This window comes from Gymnodraco acuticeps, unplaced genomic scaffold (assembly GCF_902827175.1).
Source record: "Gymnodraco acuticeps unplaced genomic scaffold, fGymAcu1.1, whole genome shotgun sequence".
NCBI classification, from domain to species: domain Eukaryota; kingdom Metazoa; phylum Chordata; class Actinopteri; order Perciformes; family Bathydraconidae; genus Gymnodraco; species Gymnodraco acuticeps.
The window spans coordinates 479,941-505,228 of record NW_022992100.1 but is presented as its reverse complement, the minus strand read 5'-3'; the positions used below and the strand labels follow the sequence as shown (position 1 = coordinate 505,228).

At 40.8% G+C, this 25,288-nt stretch overlaps 1 protein-coding gene across 1 annotated transcript in view; it reads left to right on the top strand.

Moving 5' to 3' along the window:
- kdrl (kinase insert domain receptor like) overlaps nucleotides 1-25,288 on the top strand; it is a 55,528-nt gene that overhangs the window by 21,218 nt on the left and 9,022 nt on the right. Inside the window, exons 13-26 of the mRNA XM_034202874.1 lie at nucleotides 639-923; nucleotides 1,112-1,258; nucleotides 1,746-1,874; nucleotides 2,980-3,086; nucleotides 9,378-9,504; nucleotides 10,277-10,381; nucleotides 12,480-12,593; nucleotides 12,765-12,853; nucleotides 13,562-13,715; nucleotides 14,364-14,461; nucleotides 15,729-15,851; nucleotides 16,150-16,261; nucleotides 19,788-19,887; nucleotides 22,294-22,399. Coding sequence (XP_034058765.1) covers nucleotides 639-923; nucleotides 1,112-1,258; nucleotides 1,746-1,874; nucleotides 2,980-3,086; nucleotides 9,378-9,504; nucleotides 10,277-10,381; nucleotides 12,480-12,593; nucleotides 12,765-12,853; nucleotides 13,562-13,715; nucleotides 14,364-14,461; nucleotides 15,729-15,851; nucleotides 16,150-16,261; nucleotides 19,788-19,887; nucleotides 22,294-22,399 — 1,796 coding nt within the window. The remainder of the gene's footprint in view (nucleotides 1-638; nucleotides 924-1,111; nucleotides 1,259-1,745; nucleotides 1,875-2,979; nucleotides 3,087-9,377; nucleotides 9,505-10,276; nucleotides 10,382-12,479; nucleotides 12,594-12,764; nucleotides 12,854-13,561; nucleotides 13,716-14,363; nucleotides 14,462-15,728; nucleotides 15,852-16,149; nucleotides 16,262-19,787; nucleotides 19,888-22,293; nucleotides 22,400-25,288) is intronic.

The following is a 25,288-nucleotide window of genomic DNA, read 5'->3' as shown; positions in this document are numbered from 1 at the left end:
AAATGAATATCCATAGAAACAGATATGTAATATGAGTGGAGATAATGTTCACAAGCACAGTTCACTTTGCAACAATGTGAGTCCCCTAAAAGCTAAGTGAATCATATCTCTTGGAGGGTGAAGGATTGCTTTTGGAAAGGGGTAGACGTAGGTAACCCCTAATGGAGGGTGCCAGAAGGGAGCCTCTCAGAGTGGGAGAGTTTCTAAGAGGAATCCGGCTCTCTTCCAGAGGTGAGGAAGAAAGAGAAAGATGGAATGCTGCTTTAAAAAAAGGACAACACAATTGTAATAACAGCTGTCTTCTCTTACTGAACACACAATGCTTTCCAGCAATCTGAATAAACAAGCACAGTCTGGTTCCCCTGAGGCCCAGACTCAGCTTCTCTCCAATTGGACGAATGCAGCAGTGCCATCAGCAATGCTGTCCAACGGCAACGTGCTTCCAATTAGCAATGATGAAACAGGAAATAACTGGAAACTTGACATTCCTGGCATTGCAAGAGCAGCTTTGTGTCCAGAACTAATGTCCAACAGAGGATCCCGGGCCAGCAGGACTCGTGTCTCTGTCCATCTTTGTAGAATAAATCCTAATATCCACGTAAATCAGATCATGTTGTGCCTTATTTCTGTCAAACTAGATAACCCTGAGGAAATTGCCATTGAACCTCGGGCGGTCGTCGAGGGGGACAACGTCAATCTGACCTGTCGGGCAACACGTTACCTCTACACAGACCTGCAGTGGTTAGATTCCAGAAATGAAACGATCACTACCAACGTGTCCAGTATTCAGATCGGCAACTACTCCATCTCTCTTTCTCTCCGTCTGCACAATGTGTCCCAAATGAGCACTGCAGGCTACAGGTGCCAAGCACACAAGCTCTACAAGGGGGTTCAACTCAGGGACGCTGCACTGACTGTGGATGGTGAGTTTAAAAAGATGTTATTACTAAATAGTCAGCTGATGAACGTAGAAACTATTCGTCATGCTGTAGAAATATCATCATGTGATAATTGGTCCTGTTACTCTTACCTTTCCATACACAGGAACGCAGAAATCTATTTGCAACACACAGTAGGAGTAATTCTTATTATCTTGTGTCGTTATGTTTAGTGAGAAAACGCCCCTGGCTGAGTCAGAATCTGACTAATCAGGATGTGAACAGTAGCAGCACCCTGATGCTGCCGTGCCTTGCGATGGGAGTTCCTCGTCCGTACATCTTGTGGTACAAAAATGACCTTCTCGTGGAAAAAGGCCCAGGTAACATGAGGAAACTATTCTATGTGTTATTCCCTTTGAATGTTGCTTCACATGTTTAGAATTATAGTTTCCCAATGTGTCCAAGGACGGTGTTTCTTAACGAACTCTTCTTTAGTAGGCGTATATGCTCAAGGAACCAATAAAGACAATGCATTGTTCACAGTGAAGAGGATGCCCCTTCTTTATTGATTTTCCTGTCTATGCATAGTGAAGACATTTGTGCACTTGACTTAATGCCTCTACTCCGTATACTGTGAGAAATAAGCATGCTAAATCCTTTCATATAATATCCTAACCTGAGCTCTCACAGAAATGATCAGTTTTGGCAAAAACATGCTAAATAAAATATCTAAAACAACCTTGGTGTTTGTTTTCAGTCACAATTTTTACAAGCTCAAGTGCCTGAAGATAAAGCATTTAATTTGCTTTTGCACCTGCAAACTAAAGTGTTAAATACCACACCAATTAAAGAGTTTTTCTGTTGCAGGAATCACTCTGGGAGACGATGGGACTCTGACCATCGAGAGGGTGAAGAAAGATGACGAGGGTCGCTACGAGTGTGTGGCCACCAATGACGAGGGGTCTGCCAATACAAGTGCTGTTGTTACTGTGTTCGGTAAGTCATTCAGACAGAGTTAATAAATACCAAACCACTAACAAAAACAACACTCACCAACAACTTCTGCATTAACAATAATGGTCTCTTTGTTTGAAGTGGTGTGCTGCAGTCAGTCTTTCTAGAGATAACATACACTCATCATCTATCTAAACAGTGGAGTCGTTGCATATTATGCAATCAAGTTGTCTCAGAGTTCCTCCTGGTCTGATGATTTCTTCTCAGAACAACAAATATCTCTGGTCTGACTTCAGAGTGAAGAGTTTCCCCTGACAGAAAACGTGTGGCTGCCAGGAATGCCAAGTGAATTCCTTCTAGGGTTTTATGATCTAGGCTCCGGCGGAGGGTCCTTACTTGAGGACATGACCTCTATGAAGTGTTAAGAGGTCCACTAATGAGTGCAAAGAGATTGACTGCTACAACAGCCAAGGGACTGGAAACACACAGTCCATAATTGGAGTAGCATGTCTGTTAATGTGTGAGCGTGCCTGTGTAGCTTTAGATGTAAGAGGAATTGCATCTTGGCTTGGGAAGATGGAGGTGTCAGTATAGGTGAGATATCATGCATGTAGTTTATTCCACGTCAAGCCACTTAATTAGATGCATTTATGCTGACACTTGAATTTATCTAGATCTATAACAATTGTTTTATTCCACCCTCCCAACAAGTTGTTTCAGCAACAAGCGGCATTCATGTTCAGCTTTTGCTGTTGAGTCTAATATTGCATGACATAAGACCTGGATTCAAAGGATATGAGGTTTCAGCGTTGAGACATGGATAGTTGAAAAACAGGGTTTTATAGGAAAAAGTGAGGTATGCATGTCCTAAACATCCCAGTAATAAACACCAAGTGCTTTTCCACTTCATTGTTGTATACAATCTCTCAGTGAAGAATTAGGAAGAAACAAATAAACAGAAGAATGAGTCAAATACAAGTTTCAGCGTCTCCAGTCAAATAACAGATTCCAAACTTTGTTACAGACTGTTCTTTTACACTCCTCTACAAATCCCTGTCAATAATACATGATCATTGATGAGATCATGAAAGCACAGTGTTTTGTTGCCAAGACGCCTGGTAGTTGGTGACAGTTCTTCTCATTCCAGGAGATGAAGGGAAGCCAAACGTTGAGGTAATCATTCTGGTGTGTACGGGAGCTGCCGCCACGTTCCTCTGGCTCATGCTCATCCTCTTCATCCGCAAGCTGAGGAAGGTAAGATGTGACATTACTTCTTTATATTAGAAACCGTGAGATTAGATTTTGGACAAGATGTGAAAAATGCAAGTTAAGTCAATCTTCAGTTATATAGCACAATATCACACATTGACCTCAGTGTGCTAAAGGCTGCACATTAGGGCTGTGCGATTATGGCAAAAATCATAATCACAATTATTTGGGTCAATAATTGATATCACGATTATTTTGACGATTATTCATTGACCATTTATTGAACTTTAAAACAAATAATATTTTACCAATAAACAAGATCAAATATGTTGGAGCGCACTTCCAAAACCATACTAAACATATATTATTAATATGATAAATACAAATAAATAGGATCAAAATAAATGAAATCAAATATGATGCAGTGCACTGTCACAACCTACTGAAAACTCCTTAACATATAGCCAACATTTTGGTAAAACATATTCAACATATTCCACTCAGTTAAACGTTGAAGGCTGGCCAACCGTCATGGTCCAGAAGTAACAGGAAATAAATGTTGAACTACAATTTAAGACCAAATAAAAATGTTTAGGCCACCATGGCAAATGCTGGTAGGGCTGCTCATGTCATCTCTTAAAGATTGTTCGCAAGAAACACCAGCCTGTTTACATGGTCTGGTTTCAGAGATGAGCGCAGGTAGGTGACGATATTGCCACCTGTACTGAAGACCCTCAGCCACGCTCCGACACATGTGACGCCGGCCAATCACAAAGCTTTGATGCGTTCAAGTGCATTATTCTGGCACAGGAAGATTATGTTACAGGACATTAACGATAAAACAGAATATTGTTGTTCTATTTTTAGACACATCTCGCGATCGACTGGTTGGGCACCCCTGGGCTAGACCATAGGTCTGTTGTGGTAGCAAAGTAGAAGCCACATCTCTCTCAACTTCCCCATGGCATTTTTCATATAGTGCAGGCAGCGCAGACCTGCTGAAATAATACCGAGACGGCATCGCGTAACGCTTGTCCAACGTGTTGACAAGTTGCTTAAAGCCCTGGTTGCTAACAGTGCTAACTGGGCACATATCTTTAGCGATGTGAAATGTAATGGCAAGTACTTGCAAATAGTGGAAATAGTTTTACCCTTCTTTTTAACGAGTTGTTGCTCTTGTTCTGACATCTTCGCTTGCGCTGAACACTCACAACACGTCACTCCCACGTGGCCGAGTGGGCTTTTAGGGAGGGGCGAAAGCGCACCAGCAAAATAATCGTATTTTGTCAATTATGCTGTTTTCATAATCGTCGCAAGCCATAATCGTGATTAAAATACGATTAATTGCACAGCCCTACTGCACATCATACAACACTATCTGTCCTTAGATCCTTGCAGCACACAAGAGAAAACTCTGCAATAAATAAACTGGCGAATAAAAGTGTTCCACATTTTCTGAGTAATCTGGCAGTGAATCATCTTTCTTTTTTCATGCTTCTTATGAAATGCAGTTAAAAGGAAGGACACATTTAGCCAGTGTTTAGGATTTCATGTCATTTTGAAAGTGCTTTGCTAATAAAAATAGGAAGGAAACATAGCTCACAGTGCCTTTGACCTCGTCAAGTACACTGAACAAAAATATAAATGCAACACTTTTGTTTTTGCTCCCATTTTTCATGAGATGAACTCAAAGATCTAAAACATTTTCTATATACACAAAATAACCATTTATCTCAAATATTGTTCACAAATCTGAAAGAATCTGTGATAGTGAGCACTTCTCCTTTGCCGAGATAATCCATCCCACCTCACAGGTGTGGCATATCAAGATGCTGATTAGACAGCATGATTATTGCACAGGTGTGCCTTAGGCTGGCCACAATAAAAGGCCACTCTAAAAATGTTCAGTTTTATCACACAGCACAATGCCACAGATGTCGCAAGTTTTGAGGGAGCGTGCAATTGGCATGCTGACAGCAGGAATGTCCACCAGAGCTGTTGCCCGTGAATTGAATGTTCATTTCTCTACCATAAGCCGTCTCCAAAGGCGCTTCAGAGAATTTGGCAGTACATCCAACCGGCCTCACAACCGCAGACCCAACCCAGTCTCACGGCATTTCGTGTTCACCAACACGATTTTTAATCTATTGATTCGTGTTCACCAACACGATTTGTCCCTTTTTTTCGTGTTGCACAGCACGATTTTAAAAGCAATGTATTTCTACTGCCTGCAGCACGTCTTTTTCTCCGGTCGGGTCGAGGAAGACCGGAAGCTGTGTGGTTCATAAAAACATGTTCTTACTCAATATCAAGCCACAGTTATTGCTTTTATTTGAAATCGTATAATTTCGGACTTTTGTTGCCGTCTGTGAGGAAAATAAATGGGGCTCAGAGCCTCAGGATACTGAAATCTGTATTTTTTAAATCTTTTTTTCCTTCTAATTTGTTATTCTTTTCAAAATAACACACTGTTATTTACTCACCAATAACACACAATTATCCTTGCTTTTATTTATTGGTTTAATTCCATAATCTCGGGCTTTTTTGGCTTCCGTCAGGAACTACATTTCAAAATAAAAATAACCGGAAACAGACGTAGGCATTTTGAGCGATTACCCAAGATCCTCAGCTATGGTTTTAAGCTCGTTTATTGGATGTTTTAGCCGCAATGCATGCTGGGATTTGGTGTTTATATGATATGAAATCCGGAAAACATTTAAAAAGAATAAAATAATACTTAATTCCGAGCGCTCTTGCTTTTCTCTTTGAAAGTCATCACATAACGGCATTGTAATACACGGTTCGGCTGCATTAAATATTACAGATCTGCCGTAGTTCTTTATTTATAGAGCCCTGATGAGAAGACCTTTGGAAAAACTGAGAAAATGCCGCCGAAACTGAATACTTGACGTGGATCATAAATATATTCAACAATTAAACAACATCTTCAATTTCTCTTCACACAATACGTCTCCTTGCAGTATCAACACTAATTCGGCTGACTTTTACATTTGATCTAATTCACAGATAGGTTATATTTACACCATAACGGTGCACAGCTGATATAAAAGGACTGTAGTTTTTAAAGATATTATTGATTTTCTTTGAATGTAAGAATGTAAATACTGAGTCTGAAATAGTATAGCAATATGCTGTAAAATTATGTGAAAGCATGCATAAAACTACACATCTTCAGATGTTGTACGAAAACATAAGTGTCCTACACTAAGTTATTATGGCTGTGTGTACCTTGTGTGCACCTCCTAGTGGTTAAAGCACGTTATTGAATTATTGTGTTTTATTTGATAAAAAAAATATTTAGAGTACATACTTTCATAGGAGGAAAGTATAAATATAGAATATAAAAAATCAAGAAGATACTATAAGTGATCTCTACAATAAAACAGTTTAGTGCAGAATGTACAAAGATATTAATAGGAGGAGGTGCAAAACAGAAAAACGAATTAACCTTTATTTAAACATTAAATAACAGATTATGGTCTTCTTTTAAATAAGAAAAAAACTTTGGGGGTATCTATCTACAGATAAATATTAAGCCTGACAAAGTACTTAACGTCTAATATATTGCTTTCCTGCAATGTTAACTATGTTGAAGCACTTATTTTAACTGATATTATACATATGAATTATACTCTTATGTATGTAGATAGAATAAGAAATGTGCAGAATATGACAGTTTAATGGTGGAGGTACACACATATTGATGTCTTGTAATGCACTGTTGAGGAACCTGTGACCCAAGTGTTTCATTCATTGCATAACTACACCGTAGTTGTGTATATGATATGTCAATAAACCTTTGAAAATCTTGAAAGGGATGTGCAAAATAGCCATAATATACAGTCTTTAATGAACTATTAGTAGAGAATAATGAGTAATGAATATACTTTATTACTCGTTTCCATTCATGTCAATTGCAGATACATGTTTAGTCTTCTCAAGCACCAACTATCAAATATCTCTCCTGATTGTTGGCACTTGACAATCACCTTACCTGCATTTTACTCAGGTGTAACTAAAGTCTGATTTAAGGGTTGTTTATATTTCACATAATTAATCAGAATCTGCAAAGTAACTCAAATAAATGCAGTGGAGTAAAAATACCAGGTTAACCTCTGAATTGTAGTGGAGTAGAATTACAAAGTAACAATGAGCTGTTATGTGGGTATTAATGCTGCGCATTATGGACACAAGCGATTTTCACCCATTTATTAATTATATGTTTTACATTTGATAACACCAATGTGTTTAATACTGGCAACTTCTAATTGTGGGGAAAACGAAAACGTTCAGTAGAGACGTCCCATAGAACATTTTGCGAAACACAATAGCCAGCATGTGTAGTTCTGGGGGGGGCGTTCGATTCCAGTTTTCGATAGTCTGGCGTGGTTTCGTTCCATTTCACACAGCTGTTTGACGCTCTGCGTAACCTTACGGGGACTGTAGTCCTAAACGATAGCTGGGGATTATGGGTAGTGTAGTGTCTTCGGCCATCCTAAACTCAGAAATGTTGACAATCGCAATGATGCTCGAAATGTCCCTTATAGGCCTACGTCTGTTTCCGGTTATTTTTATTTTGAAATTCAGTCCCTGACAGACGCCAAAAAAGCCCGATATTATGTAATTAAACCAATAAATAAAAGCAAGGATAATTGTGTGTTATTGGTGAGTAAATAACAGTGTGTTATTTTGAAAAGAATAACGAATTAGAAGGAAAAAAATATTTAAAAATACAGATTTCCGTATTCTGAGGCTCTGAGCCCCATTTATTTTCCTCACAGACGGCAACAAAAGTCCGAAATTATACGATTTAAAATAAAAGCAATAACTGTGGCTTGATATTGAGTAAGAACATGTTTTTATGAACCACAGAGCTTCCGGTCTTCCACGACCCGACCGGAGAAAAAGACGTGCTGCAGGCAGTAGAAATACATTGCTTTTAAAATCGTGCTGTGCAACACGAAAAAAAGGGGCAAATCGTGTTGGTGAACACGAATCAATAGATTAAAAATCGTGTTGGTGAACACGAAATGCCATGAGACTGGGTTGGCAGACCACGTGTAACCACACCAGCCCAGGACCTCCACATCCAGCATGTTCACCTCCAAGATCGTCTGAGACCAGCCACTTGGACAGCTGCTGCAACAATCGGTTTGCATAACCAAAGAATTTCTGCACAAACTGTCAGAAACCGTCTCAGGGAAGCTCATCTGCATGCTCGTCGTCCTCATCGGGGTCTCGACCTGACTCCGGTTCGTCGTCGTAACCGACTTGAGTGGGCAAATGCTCACATTCGATGGCGTCTGGCACATTGGAGAGGTGTTCTCTTCACGGATGAATCCCGGTTTTCACTGTTCAGGGCAGATGGCAGACAGCGTGTATGGCGTCGTGTGGGTGATCGGTTTTCTGATGTCAATGTTGTGAATCGAGTGTCTCGTGGTGGTGGGGTTATGGTATGGGCAGGCGTATGTTATGGACGACGAACACAGGTGCATTTTATTGATGGCATTGTGAATGCACAGAGATACCGTGACGAGATCCTGAGGCCCATTGTTGTGCCATTCATCCACGACCATCACCTCATGTTGCAGCATGATAATGTCCCATGTTGCAAGGATCTGTACACAATTCCTGGAGGCTGAAAACATCCCAGTTCTTGCATGGCCAGCATACTCACCGGACATGTCACCCATTGAGCATGTTTGGGATGCTCTGGATCGGCGTATACGACAGCGTGTTCCAGTTCCTGCCAATATCCAGCAACTTGGCACAGCCATTGAAGAGGAGTGGACCAACATTCCACAGGCCACAATCAACAACCTGATCAACTCTATGCGAAGGAGATGTGTTGCACTGCGTGAGGCAAATGGTGGTCACACCAGATACTGACTGGTTTTCAGACCCCCCCAATAAAGCAAAACTGCACGTTTCAGAGTGGCCTTTTATTGTGGCCAGCCTAAGGCACACCTGTGCAATAATCATGCTGTCTAATCAGCATCTTGATATGCCACACCTGTGAGGTGGGATGGATTATCTCGGCAAAGGAGAAGTGCTCACTATCACAGATTCTTTCAGATTTGTGAGCAATATTTGAGAGAAATGGTTATTTGTGTATATAGAAAATGTTTTAGATCTTTGAGTTCATCTCATGAAAAATGGGAGCAAAAACAAAAGTGTTGCGTTTATATTTTTGTTCAGTGTATGTGTGTAGAGCAAAAACTTTGAAAGTCACGTGAACATATTTCATTGCCTACAGATGATTTAGTATTACGTTCAAAAATCCTGAAATTCTTGTGTGTCCTCTAACACCATCAGCAACCACAGTATAAGATGGGTCCGTCCATCATCATCGACCCTGACGAGTGTCCCCTGGAGGAGCAGAACGATCTTCTTCAGTACGACAGCAGCAAATGGGAGTTTCCCCGCGACCGACTGCGACTAGGTGAGAATCCAATGTGCGGGAAAATGTTTCGTATTCGAAAAGTGCCATAAATGAAAGGCAACGTCAAGGCTGCAGCCTAAGACTCAGTTAGTTTACTCCCTTTTTATTTTAAATTAACGTTTACAGAAGTTGAAATCCAAAGCTTTACTCATGCAGTTGTTGAAGTAATGTTTAAACAATAACAGAATAGAACAGAGTTACAATATTAGTGTTTGTAAATGATGGCTAGCTGGATAAATACAGAACTATATGCAACCCAGCAGGTCATTTCCTGAATGATTTGTTATTTGTAGTGATAGATGGAATGATTTAGATATCTAAAAAATATATATATTCTACTGTAACTTTATTTTACATCACTGTGTCTCTCTCTGCTTTGAGCATATTTAATTGGCATATAAAAACACCTGGTACCACCCAGAGCAATGCGCCTGTATATCAGTACTTTCAGACACTGACTACAACATGATTTCTGTAAGAAAAGGTTAAAAGTTCATTTGAAAAGTGGTTCATGGTGAGAATCTACACAGCCACATTAAGGTACATGCAATAGGTGTGACCTCTCTGCAGCTGTTGTGTAGGGTCATAACTTATCAGTGACCTGCGCTGTCATCCAGTCTTAAGTGAGCCATAAATTCTGGAGAGAGACTGCCTGTTGTTTTAATTAACGGCTCACAGCCTGACTGACGGGGGAATTAGTCCGATTTTTCTGCCCGAAGAACAGTAAACTCTAATGTCGTCCCACTTAGCAAATACCTTCTTCCTTTGCCAGGCAAAACTCTTGGCCACGGAGCATTTGGAAAAGTTGTGGAAGCTTCTGCCTTTGGGATCGACAAGCTCTCCACCTGCAAGACTGTGGCTGTCAAAATGTTGAAAGGTAGGTGTCATGATTTCTGTTTTATACTCTTCCTTCAGCATTTTTATAAATCCAATCCACTTTATTTCTATAGCACATTTCAAAACAACAGAGTTGAACAAAGTGCTGTACATCAACAACTGTATAAAAACATAGCATAAATACATAGAAAACAGACAGGACATGAGACAAATGTAAAACACGAGACAATGAAACCAGATCAGAAGCCACAGACTGAATAACTCTCCTACATGACGTAATAACAATAACAATAGACAGTAACAATACAACAATACAAACAATACAATACAAAACACTAGTAAGATAAAAACCCACATTTAACAGCACAAGTGTCACCTGGCCTGTAAATGCAAGGGAAAGAAATGGGTTTTTAATGATTAGGCCTTCGTGTTGTTGTTTTCACATGGATGTTTGACCATGTGGAACGTCTTGTTCTTGTTCCTAGAGATGCACCCGCTCATGAGGCCTGCATTAATGCCACAGCATCTCGTGTTGTATGGGCAGCAGATGAATATAAGCTGAAGCAGAAGATTTTTTTTCTTGTGCACGTTGCAGACTCATGATCTGCAGCGCCACATGTGCCTGCAGCTAATGTTTGTACGGCGTATCGGTTCAAAGCAAAGCATGCAATGTCTGCTCCTTGTAAAGTGCAGTTGGAGCTCAAGGCTAAGACCTCTAACCCTCGCCTGATGAAGAGATTGAGTGTATGCAGATTTGACTGCTCAGATCAGAAGGTCCAAAATCTGCAGATGAGTTCAAAAGTTGAACATACAAGTACGTTTGTTTTTTGGCACGTTTTAGAGATTCCAACATTTGGAAACTATCCGCTGTCCCTGTTTTTAAGAGGAAATACTTACGATTCCTTTCCAACGTCTTTCCAAGTATGCTTGATTGTTGGATCAAAAATGAAAACCACCAAGCTGAAGAGAGTTTTGACTACATGCTTAGCATTTCATTCAGCCCAGCTTTATACACTGAATGAAGTCAAATTACAGGAAAGATCCAGCTTTGTTTTTGCATTACTAGACATGAAGCTGTCAGTAATTGGTTATATTGGGGTTATGTGTCATGAAGAATAAGACTGATGTGTGAGATATCTTGGTCACTGGCATTAATCATGTGTCAGCATAAATCACAGACTCTCCGAGAGGAACAGACTGGCTGCTGCTAACCGTCGGTCAAACGTAATGGAAAGCAGCAGGTCTCCCCACTTTGACCGTGCTTCAGCTTCTAACTCATAAATATCTGGTTGGTCAAAGTAACATAAAATAGAATTATTCAAAGTTATGTCTTTAGATCACTGTTTTCACTTATCATATTACAATCAATCTGTTTTGTAATGTGAGCACCTCTTGTTTTATTTCTCTATTTTGTTTGGAATTTATCTTTGAGCATATCTTCTATCAAAAGCTGCTTCATATCACTGGGCCTAAAGTAATATTATTATATTTCCTTAATATTTAATGAACTCTCAAAATTAAATTCCCCAGTAAGCTACCAGGGTTCATGTTTTTTGTTCCACTTTCTCACTATACTTGCAAACTTCTGAGACAGAATGTATTCTTTAACTGCAAGGCGGGACAAAAATATTGGCATTTGAATTTTCAGATTTGATATGTACACATTTTGATCTAAACAGGTCATATATCAACATGATCAAAAACAAGATGTGTTCCCATTAATGGACTGGGAAAACAAAAAATACGCAAAAATGAAATTAGATCTCTAAGTTCAAGGTTCTTTATTTGTCAAACGAACATAGCTACAGAGTAGTTATGGCGATGAAGATCTTGTGTCACAGGCTTCTCCAACAGTGCAACACAAAAGACAGATAAACAGAAAAATATAGTGCAAGTAAATAGTAATTAGTAAATACAAGAAGAAAATATTCAAATTCATTAACTTGGTGTTTCACTGTTTTCACTGTCCTTTTTAAAATTACATTTTCACTGAAGTTGCAGTTTTTTTAAATATGTTTCTTACTCATTTTTGGGTTTGGATTCCAGGTGTTCGTATTGTTGACCATAACAATTTTGAAGTCATCTTAAAAAAAAAAAGACAATTAAACAAAATGGAATCTAAATGTGTTTTATTACAGGAGGCGCTACGTCAAATGAGCGGAAAGCTCTGATGTCAGAGTTAAAAATCCTGATCCACATCGGCCATCACCTGAACGTGGTCAACCTGCTGGGAGCCTGCACCAAGCCCGGAGGTGAGCTTCATCCTGGGGAACTATTACTGTTTTGATATTTGGGTTTAAATGTATATAAACTAAATATATGGAAGAAAGGGTTGTTGAATTATCGGTTTAACCTTTGAGTTTAAATCTCATCTCTGAACCATCACATGATGTTGGAATAATGACATGTACGATCTGAAACAGGCCCGCTGATGATGATAGTGGAGTACTGCAAATATGGCAACTTGTCCAACTATTTGAGAGGCAAGAGAGAGGACTTCCTCGTCTACAAGGTGAGCTGCGTGATTTGCATTTCCTGTCTCTTAGGTTTCTCCACATTCTGTCTACACGCATGAAATCCGTGTGAGCTGTTAGGGACCTTTTTGTCAACTATAGTAGGTCATTTATTTGTACCCATAGGTAGATTTGGGTTTGCAGATAAATAGACAAGGGATCCATTACTACGCACATTTTGAACAACACAAACAACCGGCAACAGGCAAAACTTTTTTTAAATGTAAATGAAATCAGCCCGTACTCGATCACATTTAAAAACATATGAAAAAGCACTAGTACAAACATGGATAACCCAGCAAGTCAATACATAAATAATATAACTATAAACTGTAGGAATGCCCCATGCATGTCAGCAGAAGCACTTCCCTCGTCTTTTGCCGATCCCCCCTCAAATTATAATACATTTTTGTAGTAGTATTTTGAAATAGCAACTTACATGTTTCGTATAATTGTTCTACTCCTTATTTATGTTCTTGACCTTCTTGTACTTTCAATACATTTTAGTTTTCTCCTTATATGTTTAATGTATGCGATACAAGGCAAATTCCTTGTTATTGAACCCCTATAAACCTGATTCTGTGGTTAAACATTGCGTGTGTGTGTGTGTGTGTGTGTGTGTGTGTGTGTGTGTGTGTGTGTGTGTGTGTGTGTGTGTGTGTGTGTGTGTGTGTGTGTGTGTGTGTGTGTGTGTGTGTGTGTCTCAGAGGCAGGACGGTAAGGTGGTGCCGCCAGGTTCAGGCTGCGAGCTGAGCGAGATGATGAAGCGCCGCCTGGAGAGCGTGGCCAGCACCGGAAGCTCGGCTAGCTCTGGCTTCATCGAAGATAAGAGCTACTGCGACTCGGAGGAAGAGGAAGAAGGTAAAGGCCAAGCACGTCTTGCTTCCCTTCCACCACCCCCACCCCCCCCCTCTGTTTGTCCCTACTGCTGTCTCCCTCCTCTCCCCCTCCCTTCACCTCTGCTCCACCCCTCCTGCCCAGGAACGTAGGCTCCTCTCGGATTGTTTTCTGATGGGACGTTTCCTCCTCCTGTTCAGCAGTACAATCGCTGCAGCAGGAGCCTCTGTCACCCCACTGGGTCTGGGGAGGCGTCGGTTTGTTTCCTGTCCTGACCCGAGTGTTGCTCCGCGGCTCCAGCTCTGACACGGCACGTCGGCCATGTTGTCCCCGATGTGTTATTTCTGGTTTGATTAGCTGTTTACTCAGGTGGGCCAGTGGAAGGCCTCCTCGTGAGTTCCTCTCTCAGACCCCCCAGCAGCACTCGGCCCGTAACCACACATTTCACCTGCATTTGGAGGAAACTGTAATTTGTTTTCATGTGTAAAGGATGTTTTGAGTGTGTAGGAGGACGGATTGTTAAGCGATGTGTTTTTGTCAGGGACTTTAAAATTGCAGTTTCCCCATGTGAACAATTAATAGATGAGTAGGATTAAGCGTCCTAAACTGAAAGACAGCATCATAATTTAAAAATCATTCTCACTGGGAATACTTTGTTGTTTTGTTTTACAGAATCTGAGGATTTGTATAAGAGAGTCCTGACGTTGGAAGATTTAATTTGCTACAGTTTCCAAGTTGCAAAAGGCATGGAGTTCTTGGCTTCACGAAAGGTACACTCTTCTCCACACTCCTCTCAGAAATCTCTCTTAAGACACTTTTTAATTTCAAACAGCTGCATCTACATTTTGACAGATCTTTTTAGTTGGATTTGGATTTAAATGTTGACACATTTTACCCAGTAACTCATTCACTCTTGTCTAACTGGTGTGTTTAAACCATTAAAGCCAACTGAGTCCAAGTAGAATTACACTTTTTCACTGTAAACATAAAATATAAGCAAAAAGCAATGTTTTTACTTAAAGGTCCCATGTCATGGCCATTTCTACTGATCATAATTCTATTGTTGAGGTATACTAGAATAGATTTATATTGTGCAATTCCCCCCCCCCCCCCCCCCCTGTGAGCCCACTGTGCCCTGATTGGTCAGCTTGCCCACTCTGTTCTGATTAGTCCACCACCGTTACAGCGGAACATCAGAGATTATGTGTTACAATGGCGTTAGCAACCAGGAAATGACACCAGCAATGACAAACAGATGAGAATGCTGCGTGGGGTCTGGGTGCCGTGTTGGCGGGACGTTGCGGGGCTCGCTGCTGGAGCAGACAGTGTTAGCTGGCTTGCTGGTGTTGTTTCCTGGTTGCTGTGTGGGGTTTGCGGGACACGGCGAGGCCCGGCCCGAGCTCGGCCGGAGCACACACACACCCGCAGCCTGGCTGTGGGTCTGTGTGTGCTCGGACCGGGCCCGTCACTTGGTTCCCAGAAGACAAAAATGGAAAAAGAAAATCTCCAACGAGGCGTTCTGGGGCATAGACAGGTCTTTTCTGTGTTAGTGTTTTACTCGCTGCAGGGTGTACTTTGAGGGTTTGTGACTTTGCAGACCGTTTACATGCAGAAAAAGCTACATAACACACAAGGAGACGGGTAATAACCAGAAAAGCATGACATGGGACCTTTAAGTCGAATGTGAGGGTTAGGGTTACTATGACACACTGTTACTCCAGTGTTTCTAAAGGATGTCAGTGTATAGTTCATTCATTTTACAAGTCATTCATAATTCTGGGGAGACCGGATGGGACTGATTAGGCAACGAAGCCATTGTTTTAAATCAGTCGTTACGGACCGTTTCTTAGCCTGGATATGGAACACATCATCTCCTATTGAAATATCACTGATGACTTGACCATGTGTTGCTCTGCCAGCATCGATGTTTTTTAGCACGCAGAATGCCTTTGTGAAGTCAATTGCAAGCAGAAAACCTAAACTTATAAATGTAAATCACGCTGAATACAGTTTTTTTTCCTTCCTTTCTTTCCTCAGTGCATCCATCGTGATCTGGCTGCTCGAAACATCCTGCTTTCTGAGAATAATGTTGTAAAGATTTGTGATTTTGGACTTGCCAGAGACATATACAAAGACCCGGATTATGTTCGCAAAGGAGATGTAAGTTTATTCAAGTCTAGTCAAACTTTTTCCAGTTGTCTTACAGATGAAATGTTTAAAGCACTTTCATTAATAGATAACATGCAAAACAGTAAGCTATCACTGGCAGAAAACAGGAGGACTGAGTTAATACAGCAGTGCTAGAACCGGCCTAGGAGAATAGCTCTTCAGAATTAGCACCTGCTCACACAGTTTAAACTAATTGATGCTCCACAGATGTCATAGTTTAAGTAGTGAGATGTTCACAGCTCTGAGATAAGGGAGTTTTAAACAAAATGTTATCTCAATATCTGCACAGGCCAGACTGCCGCTCAAGTGGATGGCACCTGAGGCCATTTTTGACAAGATCTACACGACTCAGAGTGACGTCTGGTCCTTTGGTGTTCTCATGTGGGAGATCTTCTCTCTGGGTAAGTGTCGTGGCTCAGCAGTGAACACTTGTTACTAACATGCTATCATACAGCGAGGCCAAAGAAGCCTGCCTTTGCATAAAACACACAAATGTTAGGAGACGTAAAACAAACCGTTTATAAAAGAAAACTAATATTTATAGTATACTACATACCAGTTCATATATTTTATTAGGCATATGTATGTTTACAAAGGGTTGTAAAGTACGAGAGAACAGGTTAGCCACTCGCAATATGTGCAGTAGTCTTATTAAAGTCAAGGAGGAAAAAAAGGACAATAAGTTGTAGGATAAGATGAGAGAACATACACGATGAAACATAAAATTATATAAAAACACTGGATTGTGAAAAGTGTATCCAACAGTAACAGTAGTGCACAATTGTAATGAAAAAAGAGAAGACTGTTACAATGATTCAAGGACTTAAATGTTGAAATATCAAGCTCCAGTGTTCACTGTCTGGATTTCCATTCCTCAAAGTTATATTTACAATCATTTGCACACTTCCCATGATTTCCTTGTGACATGAAAATCATACAATACATTTACATTCCATGTAGTCCCGGCTAACATTAAGCCTAGCTGCTCAGTCAACCTCTCTGTTATCAGAGGTGATCAGTGAGAATAGAGCTCTACAGAGACTCACCAGATGCAAGAGAAATAACGGTCTTTTTCTTCTGTGTAATTCTGTCTTTGGGGACAAAGGGCCTTAGCTTTCATTGTCAACCTGAGAAATATGTTGTGCCACTCCACTTAGTGAGGTTAGACTTTGATTTTTAGTACAGGCATGGGACATTAAAACCAGCGAACACCTCCTATTTAAGCTGTCCGTTCGGTCCCAGCTGGAAACACAAACTGTAACCAGGCAGCCGGATCGGTGTAAAAGTGCTTCCCTGCTGTGAAACCACTGCAGCCTTTAAGGCAGCATTGTGTGTGAGTCCATGATTGCCTGCGCACCGAGGCACAGAGCTCACCACACGTTTCTATAGCGAGACTCAACATGAAATAATGTATGTTTAAATGTCACCATGGGAAGCAGTGGAAACATAAGAGAAAGTGTAACTGAAGTTGGATGTATTACTATTCTGTACGTTTTGCTGTTTTTGAATCTCCGCCATACGGTGCCGCCACCCGCTGCAGTTGAAAAAAAGTGTGTCAAATTGCATATTCTTTCAAATGTAAAGCACACTGATGTCATTATGACACTTTCCCTTTTGTCTTTCCTTCCTTTTTTATGGTCTCTTTCTCCCTCTTCTTCACTCTTGACACATTCTCACCACATTTTTTCCGTTAAAGAAACACTTACACATCTGGGTAGTGTTAGCGGGGCCTCAGAAAAATAAATCAGGAAACAATGATACAAAATGTCCAAGACAAATGGCAAAAGAAGTGAGCTTCGCAACCTGATCACGTCTGAGGTCAAAAGTTTCAGGGTAACCCAAGCCTGTTTTTCACATCGCTCTTTGAACCAAAAGTGTGTCTGTTCCGTTTTGGGGTTTTAAATATCCAAAGCTTGTTTATTTAGGGTTTATTCCAAAAAATAAAGCATGTGTTTATCATTCTGAATATTCACAACAAGGGGAGATTACCTTAAGGAAATGAGAGTATATTATGTTTCATTATTATATAAGTAATATCTTCGGACTGGAGAGGAACACCATACCATAGAATATGATAGAATTAGATAAGATGATGTTTACACATTTGAGCTGCACCAAAGTTAATGGAAAGTCAATTGTAGGCAAATTAAATGTTTCGAAAAACTAAATATTTGAGTAAAAGCTATGTATCTATACATTTTGTTGGAAATGTCAGTTTGCTTTTGGACTTCGATGCAGAAAAATAACAAGACATTTTGTCATATATTTTGTTGAGTGTTTTACATTACATTACATTAAGTTTTTCAATTTATTTTCAAACCTATAGAAATCATTATTTTAATCAAGATACCCGTCCGTTTCATATACCCTCTGTGCATGTGTCTGCAATGTGGTTGTCCGTCAGAGATAACATTAGCTCAGTTTTTATTCAGCTCTAAGCCACATTGTTACCGTTTACTCTTGGAAGACATCTGGACCTTTACTGATCAGAGGAAAGGGTTGAGCAAAAGGTTAGCTGGTCGACATAGCTGTGGTTTAGGCAGGCGTTGTGAGGCAGAACTAACGTCACACTTATGGTCGTGTTGCCTTTGACTCATAGCGTTATCAGTGGTGTCCGTAGGAAACGTACAGTATTTGCGGGATTTGGGATGGATCTGCCCTTGACGACCATGACGAAGATGGTGTCGGCGAAACATTTGGAAAACCTTGGGCATTAGTTTGCTACACTGCTACAACTGAGTGCATAGAGAGGCACTGCACCACAGGGGTGTCTAAAGGATCCATACTTCAGAACTTTTCATATTGTACGTTTAATAGCACTTGTTTAAAAAAGTAAACTACTTTGGGTTTTTGTCTGCGGTAACTAGCAATATAAACCGTGTGATCACAGATTTAGTTTTTTCCTTCTACAGTAAGCTTTTTGTCTTTGGAGCTGTTTGGTCGCTTTGCCAAGCTAGACTGTGGTTCATCCCAAAACTTGTATCGCCACAAAAATGTTGTTTTATATTGCATGTGGGGGTTCAAGCAAACAAAATCCTTATTTATGACTCAAGAAATGGTATTAGTAACATAGAATGGGCTTTATTTTCCCCCAAGAAAACAATTGGATATTGGATACAAGTTGTTTTGGTGTATGACTGCATGTTTTCACAGGGGGCCGAGCGAGAAGTAGGCTTCAAATTCAAATGTTATTACCAACAGAATGGTTGGAATTAGATGAAATTAGTAATGGTTTTGGTTTGCGAGTCATTTATTTGACAGACTCATGACTCAGCAAATATGACAACATTGCACATTATGTTAAGTCATGATTGGATCATGTTGCATCAGCCAAGCAATTATAATCAATAATCCTACATAGTTGATGTTTTTCTAGCAAGTAAATGTAACACAATCTCAAGGAGTTTCTAAGAAAATGTGTGTTCATGTAGAACATCAGAGTTGGAAAGCTGCAGTGAACGCTCGCACCAGTAAAGGGAATAGACAGGTACAAAATGGCCGTGTTTCATTCCCTAAGAGCCTGTTGATCATATTGATATCATCCTAATAACACAAATTGTTTGAATATCAGGTCAAAACCAAGTCTAGGGACATGAGTAGAAAACAGTCATCAGATTTTCCACATTAATCTATTGTAATAAAACAGTCATGCAATAAATCTTAGTCAGTCTGTCAGTTTGTGTTGAAACAGATTCAGAAAGGTGTTGATTCAACTTAATGATGATTTATGAGGCTGTAGCTCGTGGTGCGGTTACACTAAATATCATTATGCGGAGATCTATTTCTGCTATACAGCCTTCCCTACATAGCACCTGTCGTACTTACATAAGGGCTACTGAGTGTGATACTCTGTCAATGGATTTTTCAATGCACAACCAATCATGATGTGATAATGTGATGAACCTCTCCCCCTCCTTCCTCTCTCAGGTGCCTCCCCGTACCCCGGCGTCCAAATAGACGAAGAATTTTGCTGCAGGCTGAAAGACGGGACCAGGATGAGAGCGCCCGAATACTCTTCCTCTGAAATGTGAGAATCTCTATTTACTATTTTCTTTAGTAAAGAACAAACAGAAGTCAAACTGACACAGGGAAGAGGACGGTGTTTGGGAGCAATAACGTCTCTATCCTATCCTTCTTCTTTAAAAAGCAGGATTGCAAAATAATGTCATCATACAATTCAAATCTATATCACTTTTCTATAGTCCTAAAGAACTATGGTGTGTCCCAGCAAACTAGCTCCATATTCCCAGCTGTATGATCTCCTCAAAAAGGCCATGGTAAAGTTTGCAGCCATTAAAAGCTTCCCATATCAATACAAAGCTTTGTATGTGCGTTACTCCCTCTTTGTGGTTGCAGCTGCAGGTCAGGGGTGCCTGATAAGAATCATGGGTAATCCTGCCCTGAAAGCTGCAGGAGGAAACATTAGCGACTGATTAGCTCTGATGCGGTGAGCTTGGAGCTCTGAAGCCCTTTCTGAGTGACAGCTCTGCAGATGTAACTGAGCACTGCATTTAAATGTGATGTTCCCCCAAGTGAGGAGAGCGAGAGACTGGAGATGTTTGAGCAGGGGCTGGTGGGTAGTGCTGGACATAAATATCTGTGGGAGAACACAGAGTGCTCTTCTTTGGTATCAGTGCTGTCCGTCAGGGATGCAGCTAGACAAACTTTTGTTGTAACAAGAACACTTTGACTCATGTCTAATGTACAGCCGATGCAGAGCCAGCGAACACAGTCTGAACCCTGAGTCTCCCTGAAACATGTGTGCATACTTTGTGTCTGGTTTTAATTTAAAATGACTCATATAGTCCACAAAACGTATTTGTTTTGAAAGCATAATACTGCACTTTTGCCTAATAATTATGTGATATCAAAAGGTCTAGAGCTTATAGCAGCTTGTGCCAAGTAAAGCTAACTGAATTAATTATTCAGCTTTGCAAGGCATACAGAGATTGGAAATGATGGACAAAATCCAATCCAGACTGTTAGTGTTCAGTCAGAACAGAAGATCTGTAGATGCAGACCGGCTGGTGCCAAGAATCTCTCCTACTTTCCATCTAAAAGAAAAAAATAGACCCACAAGATTATATGTTCTGCAGGCTTATAGCTGTGAGGCCTGCTGCTAATTTAGAGCTAAGATAAAACTGTTGATATCAGTGTAACTGGGATGCACAGCAATGCACTCAGTCAGTGGGGGGAACACAGCTGATCCCCTGGACGCTGCTGCAGTGGATCAAATGTGTCTGTAAGCCCAGGGTTTGACACCTTGACCCTAACTCGTAACAGACAGTATAATGTGGAAAGCACATAAGGTTGCAGGAAGGGTTGAGCAAGTGCCCCTGTGGCTCTGATTTGTCGGAAATGTTTCTTCCGTCTGTTAATAAGATCCCACCATCCTGATTCATTGCAGAGGAATTTAGCGGATGCTGCTCAGAGAGTGGGAGGACAATAAAAAGGATGCTCACTTCCCATCCCACAACACTTGCCCAACCGGACAAAATAGCTAATTTCTACAGAACTCCCCCAACTCATCTCAGAAACACCACATTCCCTCAAACATGCAGGAGCTATTTATTCTCAGTATGCACCAGGCAGGAAATGTGGTTTAAATTGTGCAATCATACAATGTGTCTGCTCCCCCCGCCCCCTTGAATGATATGCATTAGGCTGTGATCAAGCTCTCCACATCCTGTCCCCCTTAGGAGGGCTTCCACCTGGATGACTTCATTAACGTGGGAATCACAGCATCTCAATGTAGAGCGGTTAAGATGCCCTGCACACAAACACAGATGATGAAGAAGAAGAGGAGGGGTGGGGGTTTGTCAAAAGACCATCTGCTTTTCCAAGTCCTCAAACTTGAGATTGACTAAATATGATGCCATAACGGAATCATAATAGTTATATTTACTTAAAACCTAAGATATCTGCAGGGAAAAACCTGGGTGCTGCAACTGAAACAAGAGAGGGATCTATCTCCCCCATCAATCCCAATCAGTAACATGCTGAGTGTAACAGCCGTGGTGCTCTGTTTCTAAATTCCTCCACAAAACGAAACAAGCCACTGCGATGGAAACTCACATTAAGGCTCAGAGTCTTCCCACATGGGCAAAGATGCTGACAGCCTGTCAGAGACCCGAGCGAGGCCGTGTGCTCTCACACCCGAGACCGAGAGAGAATCAAACCACCAGAGATTAGAAGGCAGGATATGTAGGAATATTCTAGATGACAGTCGATTTAGAGGTGCGCCAGATGTGGTCCCTCAATGCCGAGAGCTTTGTTTATTGGACTACCAATCCGGCTTTTTCACAGTTTATATAATGCATCAACCCAAATATACTGAATGTTGTTCTTGGCACTAAGCATGTCCATCCAGCACACTGCAGGCTTCACGAGTCTATCTAGAGTTTTTGCTGAGTGATTTATTCTTTGCTCTTAGATATCAGACCATGTTGGACTGCTGGCAGGGAGAACCACAGGAGAGACCGAACTTCACTGAGCTGGTGGAGCAGCTGGGAGATCTGCTGCAGGCCAGCGTGCAACAGGTACGGAAGACAAGATAGTGTGTACTGTTTGAAAACTACATGTGATGTGTCAATGGCTTGCTTCCACTGTAGCAAGAGTGAAGAGTTTATGCTCAGCATCTGTTTGGCTCTGGTGTGAACTTACATTTACAGTAGAGGTCATATACACTTGTACGGAAGTGTTTTCTCAGAAAATAACAAATAAAACAAACAAAAAATCAAGTTTAAATCCAAACATACCTCATACTTCAAACATATTGTAATTCAAGTGGTCTGACAGTCAACTTCTTCTCCCCCTGGCTCTGTTTTCAGACTTTAGAAAATCTAGCATGTTGGCAACCCTAGCAGAGGGGTATAGGGCATTTCCTGTCCTTCTCCAATTAAAGGGATAAAATGCCCCCCCAACAAAATGTTAAAATAAAACAAATGTTGCCTGCTACAGGTCATTTTTCATGTGCACAACTCTTTAGGTGATGGAAGCCTGATTTAACGGTTGAATATACAGGAGATTTTTCTATCCGAACATGAGCAAAAAAGTAAACTCTGCAAAGCAACCCAAAAAGGTAAGGATGGACATTATCAGCAAAGCATTCCAGAAAATATGAGTGGATTTTAATAGTTAACCATTTTGGTTATCAGAGCTAAATGCTCACAGCTGCGGGTGAGGATAAGTCGCTGATAGGCCCATTAGTTTGAAAAGATAACAGGACAGTCATTCTCATTCTCATCGTTAAAACTATGTACTGCATCACAGTTATAGTCGGGATCATTTTTTTAAATAAATGACTTGCCCACTAATGCTCATCAAACGGGAGGGGCTAAGGCCAGAGAGGTTTTCACGCCTCTTCCAGAAAACTGCCCTCAAGTACCATTGAATTACAATCGGTCATGATGGAATTGTTTACCAAAGGACCAAAAAAAAAGCCTTCCCCGTTTTGACAATATTACAATATAATACAGCTTTATTTATAGAGCACTTTAAACCTCCAGACCAAAGTGCTGTACAGTCAAATAAACAAAACATACAAAACATAACACGGCACAGCTCACACACCATAAAACAAGTACAAGTAAAAACAATTGACAATTTAAAAGCAATAAAAGCAACGCTCTAAGAGATGTTTATACGCTAAGGAGAAGAGGTGGGTTTTAAGAAGCGATTTAAAAACAGGCAGTGTGGAGGCCTGTCTGATATGCATGATCGTTCCACAGTGTGGGAGCTGCTACAGAGAAGCAACGGCCCCCTCTTGGTTCTGGGCACGTTCAGGAGCAGTTGATCAGCTGACCTGAGAGGGCGGTTGGGCGTGTAAGGGTGTAGCAGCTCAGAAAGATATGGTGGGGTCATGCCATTTAGGGATTTAAAAGTAAATAAAAGGATTTTGAAATGAATCCTAAAATGTATTGGCAGCCAGTGGAGCGAAGACAAAATGGGGGAAATGTGGTCATATTTCCGTTAGTCACTAGTTATGCTTTATGAGCCACAAACGCTGTGAATATTCAGAAAGCAGTGTTGCTGATCAGAGTCTGCAGCCTAAAGGAGACCCAAAGCGGCGTCTCGCCCTGGGGGGGGCTCAGAGTCACTGAGAGGGGAAGTCACACTCAACACAAACACTTGAAACCCTTTGAAATGGAAACATTGGTCTTGTAAGGGGAACTGCACTTCAAAACACATGGAAAAACATTGTTATTATTAGTGTGACGCAAGATGACATTGTCTGCTATGAATGGTGTGAAATGTCACCAACTGTTGGAGGTTGTTTAGCTTTAATAAGGCTTAGAAACAAATATGAACTAGAGCAGGGGTGGCCAACCCGCGGCTCTCGAGCCGCATGCGGCTCTTTGCCTAGTTTCATGCGGCTCTTCAGTTCATATCGAATTGTATATGTGTGAGTTTGGGGGAGAGACACTAACTCCTGACTAGTGTTGCACGGACCGGTGTACCGATACTTGAAAGGTATACCGCGATACCCTGCCGTTAAAAACGTTACGATTCCTCCGTTTCATTAGTATCGGTACTTTAAGAATGACGGGGAAAAGTACTCCGGTGAGAAAGCGCCGTTTTAATAAGAGCCGTGTGTGTTCAGCGCTCTGCTTCCACTCCCTGCACTGCAGCCGTGCCTGCAGTCCCTCCCCTCTCAAGCAGTGCTTGATGACAAAAAAGACGCCAGAAGCAACATTTTGATGTATTTTAGCTATATCTCTGACAGTGAGGGCAAGCCTACGGACACCACGAGGCCTGTCTGTAAGACATGTATTCATTTTATTAATTAATTTATTGTTCTCATTGTTTAAAAGTGTGTGTTATGGTTCTGGTGTGAAATAAAGCACAATAATTACATTTAAGACTGTTTCCTTTTTTTTAAGAAAAGTATCGAAAAATAATCGGAATCGCAATTCTTGACTTGGTATCAAAACCAAAATGTTGGTATCGTGACAACACTAGCTACTCCTGACAGTTAAACCTGATATTTAGTAGGTCTGTTAAGTATTGAATGCTGATAATTCTGACGTAATTTGGCCGGTCAAAGTTGTTTGGGCTCGGATAAAATCGGCTCTCCCTACGTGTGTATGTGTGGTGTCAGGTGTCAGTATGAGAGGATGACAGCTCGTCTAATTTTGATGTGGCCCAAGAGCCAATCACAATAATACCTGTGATGCAGTGAACCAATCACCTTTGAGGGGGGGGAAACCTATCGTTGATTAAACACTATCCAGTGTTTCCCCTACCATTGTCAAGGTGTTTAAAAAATATATATAATTTTTTTTTTTTTGTAATATATACATAGCACCAAATTGCAAATAATCTATAACTACTGTCACTTTTCACATTGAACATGTGCTCTTTTATTAAATAAACTAAACGTTTTCATTTTAAGTTGTGGGTTTAGTGTTTTTGACCCTAAGAAACAC